Source organism: Nematolebias whitei, chromosome 16 (assembly GCF_014905685.2).
Source record: "Nematolebias whitei isolate Nwh7 chromosome 16, NemWhi1, whole genome shotgun sequence".
Taxonomy (NCBI): Eukaryota; Metazoa; Chordata; class Actinopteri; order Cyprinodontiformes; family Rivulidae; genus Nematolebias; species Nematolebias whitei.
The window spans coordinates 11802232-11805978 of record NC_056513.1 but is presented as its reverse complement, the minus strand read 5'-3'; the positions used below and the strand labels follow the sequence as shown (position 1 = coordinate 11805978).

Genomic DNA, 3747 nt, shown 5'->3' with positions numbered 1-3747 from the left:
TGTATATTATATGTATATATATATAAAGTATATATAATTCTGTTAATATCAATAACATACAGCGCTCCTCATTTTTACACCTATTGATCATTGTGGTTTCAGTAGATGTTGGATACAGGTGAACAGCTGATGGTCCCAGATGATTTTTCAGAAGAGGAGAAGAAATCAGGTTTTGTGTGGCGGCAGCTGATGGCTGGAGCTGTGGCTGGATCTGTGTCACGGACTGGAACCGCCCCATTAGACCGGCTCAAAGTCTTCCGGCAGGTCAGTCTGAAAGAGTTTGATTCCTTCCCCATGCAGACTTTAGTAGGTTCAGTTGGTTGTTATTACACCCTTTTTCTTGCTGTGTTCTTCCAGGTCCACGGTTCCTCTGATTTTAAAGGAAATGTGCTGAGCAGTTTTCGGTACATGTTGAAAGAAGGAGGTCCGTGGTCGCTGTGGAGGGGAAATGGAATGAACGTTCTGAAAATCGCTCCTGAGACTGCAGTCAAGTTCACAGCTTATGAGCAGGTGAAGACTTCTGAAACATCTTATCCATGCTTTCACTCCACTGGCTGAATTAACACTTTATTAACTGCACTTTTCTGGGCCTACTTGTGGCCAGTTTTAACCTGTTAAATGCACAAGAAAATTGTGTGTTGTTATTAAAAAAAATAAAAAATCAATACCATCTTCTTTGGTTGAAAAATTAGACTTTATCTTTATCAGCTAAAAACAGCAGCTCAACTGACTTACAAGAACTTCTACGTCTTTTCTTTCTGCCTGTCTGTTTTGTCTAACATTGCTATCAGCATCATTGTTAGCAAAATATTTTATGAACTACTGGACAGACTCTTCAGTAATCACTGAACTTGTGCAGCTCATTACGTTTTGGAATAAGTTCAATTCAAATAGCTGCCACAAAACACAAAAATGGCTACACTGTAATTCAGTCATTTTATAGATCTCAGTTAAATGTGATGTGGTTGTAGCTGAGAGTCAGAAACAACATGTACTCTGAGCGTGACACCTCACAGTATTGCATGAGATTGCACAAAATGTTATTTTTGAGGTTTGATCAAACTGAGTACACAGTATTCCCTCAATACTTTGTGGTTTGACTTTCACAAACTCACTCTTTCGCGGGTTTTCATTGTAAGATTGTACACGACACACGACTGGCAATGAATGAGGAAAGATAGCCCCCACCCCCTCCTTTCTCATTCTCTGCTGTGACAGATAGCCTCAGAAAGAGAAAGGAGGGGGGGGGGGGGTCTGTCTTATACCTGAGTGAGCCACGCTCAGCCATTCTCCCTTTTTTAAAATTAATTGACTTTTATTTTTCCACCTAAGCATTTTCTCCGACATTCTACATTTGTTCATCTGCACCCCTTCCTTTCTCTTTCCAAGGCTGTCTGTCACAGCAGAAAAAGAGAAAGGAGGGGGCGGGATCTGTCTTCCCCCATCGTGTCCCAGAGACAGACAACGGGCAGGCGCGAAACAGACAGCCTCGGAAAAAGAATGGAGGGGACAGGGGGGTCTGTCTTATACCTGAATAAGCTGCACGAGCAGCATGGATTGTTTATTTTAAAATGATCAAGCGCTACTCGAACCTGAGCCTCGATGGCAGCCTGCCCCCAGGGCTCAGTAACTGTATCATCAGTCTGTCTGCTCTCTTTCACTGGGTTCTTTTATTCTTTTAGAGAGTTTAGAACATTGTTAAGAACATTGCAAGAGTGTGGGAAGGGTTTATAAAGCCTTAAAATATATATAAATACTAAAATAAATATACCATACCATACCACTTTATTTATAAAGCACTTAAAACAGCTAAAAGCCAACCAAAGTGCTGTACAGACAAAACAACAGGTAACACACAAAGCAAAATACAAAATGAGGTAAATCAGAACGTATATAACGTCCCTACTTCGTGGATTTTCACCTATCGAGGGGGTGTCTGGCACGTAACCCCCGCAATAAGTGAGGGACTGCTGTTACTGTCATTTCTCACCATAAGATGAGCTTTGTCTAAAGTTCTGGCATGAAAGGCAGCGGGAAAAATGTTTTCCTTCAACAAACGCCTTTAATTTCTGTTTTACAAAGAGGCTAACATATTTTCATATAGTTATAATCTTAATTTTAAAATATGCTGGAATCCTGACATCTTCTCGTGTAATTTTTTTCTAATTTCAGCACCATCCGGCCTTCTTTAAATCAAACACTTTTTTTTATATCAAAGAATGAGCTCATATGATGTTTTACTAAAATAAATCAATTTATTTTATTCTTTCTGTTCTCCACAGATCAAGAGTGTGATGCGTGGCAGTAATGAAACCAGAACTCTGAGGATTCATGAGAGGTTTGTTGCTGGTTCTTTGGCCGGAGCAACAGCTCAAACTATCGTCTATCCGATGGAGGTAAAGTCCGGGTTCTGCACGTACACACTGCAAGGAAATAATGCACTTCATGGATTGCAATAAATGGATGCTTTCCATTTCTCTCTGACATCCATCATCTTCCCTTCAGGTGTTAAAGACCCGTCTGACTCTGAGGAAAACTGGTCAGTACTCAGGAATGGCAGACTGTGCCAAACAGATCCTGCAGAGGGAGGGTGTCACCGCCTTCTACAAGGGTTATGTCCCCAACCTGCTGAGTATCGTCCCATACGCTGGCATCGACCTGGCAGTCTATGAGGTCGGAGACGCTAACAGCTCACGCCATGGTGCCTGTTCTCTCTGTTTACATTTCCCTCGCCCTTTTTTCTTGCACAGACTCTGAAGTTTACGTGGCTCAACAGGAACAGAGGTGTGGTCGACCCGGGGGTGATGGTTTTGGTTGGATGCGGTGCTTTCTCCAGCACTTGTGGACAGCTGGCGAGTTACCCCCTGGCGCTGATCCGTACACGCATGCAGGCGCAAGGTTAGGATGCCTGCAGTCACACTGATGGAAGTTAATGGATCTGGATCAGAGAAAGATGTTCAGCTTCAAGAAACAAACCTGAACAGATTTTTTTCATAAAAGATATCTAGCAATCCTTGAAGAAATGCACATCGCCCGCTGCCTTTCATGCCAAAGTTTTAGACTACGACTATTTTATACACTTTGGAGTTCTTAGTACTTACAGCCATTTAGCTCAAACATTGAAGTAAATAAAACGGACACTCATGCAACAACTCACTTGATTTAGTATGATCTGTTGAAATGCTTGGCGTGATTGACTGTCAGTTTTCTATCACAACAAATTTTAGTTCAGTATTTGTTTATTTAACAGAATTATGGCCATTTTTGTATCGACTATGGTTGACTTGCTGTGGTGGCCATCTTGAATTAGGTTGATTAGCAGATGTACAACAAATAAGGACTCACTGAAAGTTTCGTTGATATCTGTCCAGTGTATTATGTGATGTTTTGCTAACTGACAAACATGGTTGACTCAAATGCCGAGGTTTTAAGAAAATATGCCACACAAAGTGTTGCATTTAAAGTGCAAGTTAGGGGTCAGTTGCAGCTACTATCTCACCACATTTTAGCTCTCAGTCTATGTGAAACTGACTGAGCTGTAGCGTTTTTTGTCCCCCGCCACAGAACGAAGAGGGGACTTGGATATACCCTCAGTCTGTCCACCCATCCATCCTGTGAGCTGAATAACTTTAAAAATAAGGGAGGTACTGACTTTCATTTTGATGTGACTGCATCTAGGTTTACAAAAGGGCCCCTTTGAAAATTGGGTGGCCACGTCAAAATCCAAGATGGCCACCACCATATATA

General features: G+C 41.7%; 1 protein-coding gene across 1 annotated transcript in view; it reads left to right on the top strand.

Moving 5' to 3' along the window:
• slc25a23a (solute carrier family 25 member 23a) overlaps positions 1 to 3747 on the top strand; it is a 12199-nt gene that overhangs the window by 6356 nt on the left and 2096 nt on the right. Inside the window, exons 6-10 of the mRNA XM_037690207.1 lie at positions 106 to 264; positions 358 to 510; positions 2283 to 2396; positions 2506 to 2673; positions 2751 to 2898. Coding sequence (XP_037546135.1) covers positions 106 to 264; positions 358 to 510; positions 2283 to 2396; positions 2506 to 2673; positions 2751 to 2898 — 742 coding nt within the window. The remainder of the gene's footprint in view (positions 1 to 105; positions 265 to 357; positions 511 to 2282; positions 2397 to 2505; positions 2674 to 2750; positions 2899 to 3747) is intronic.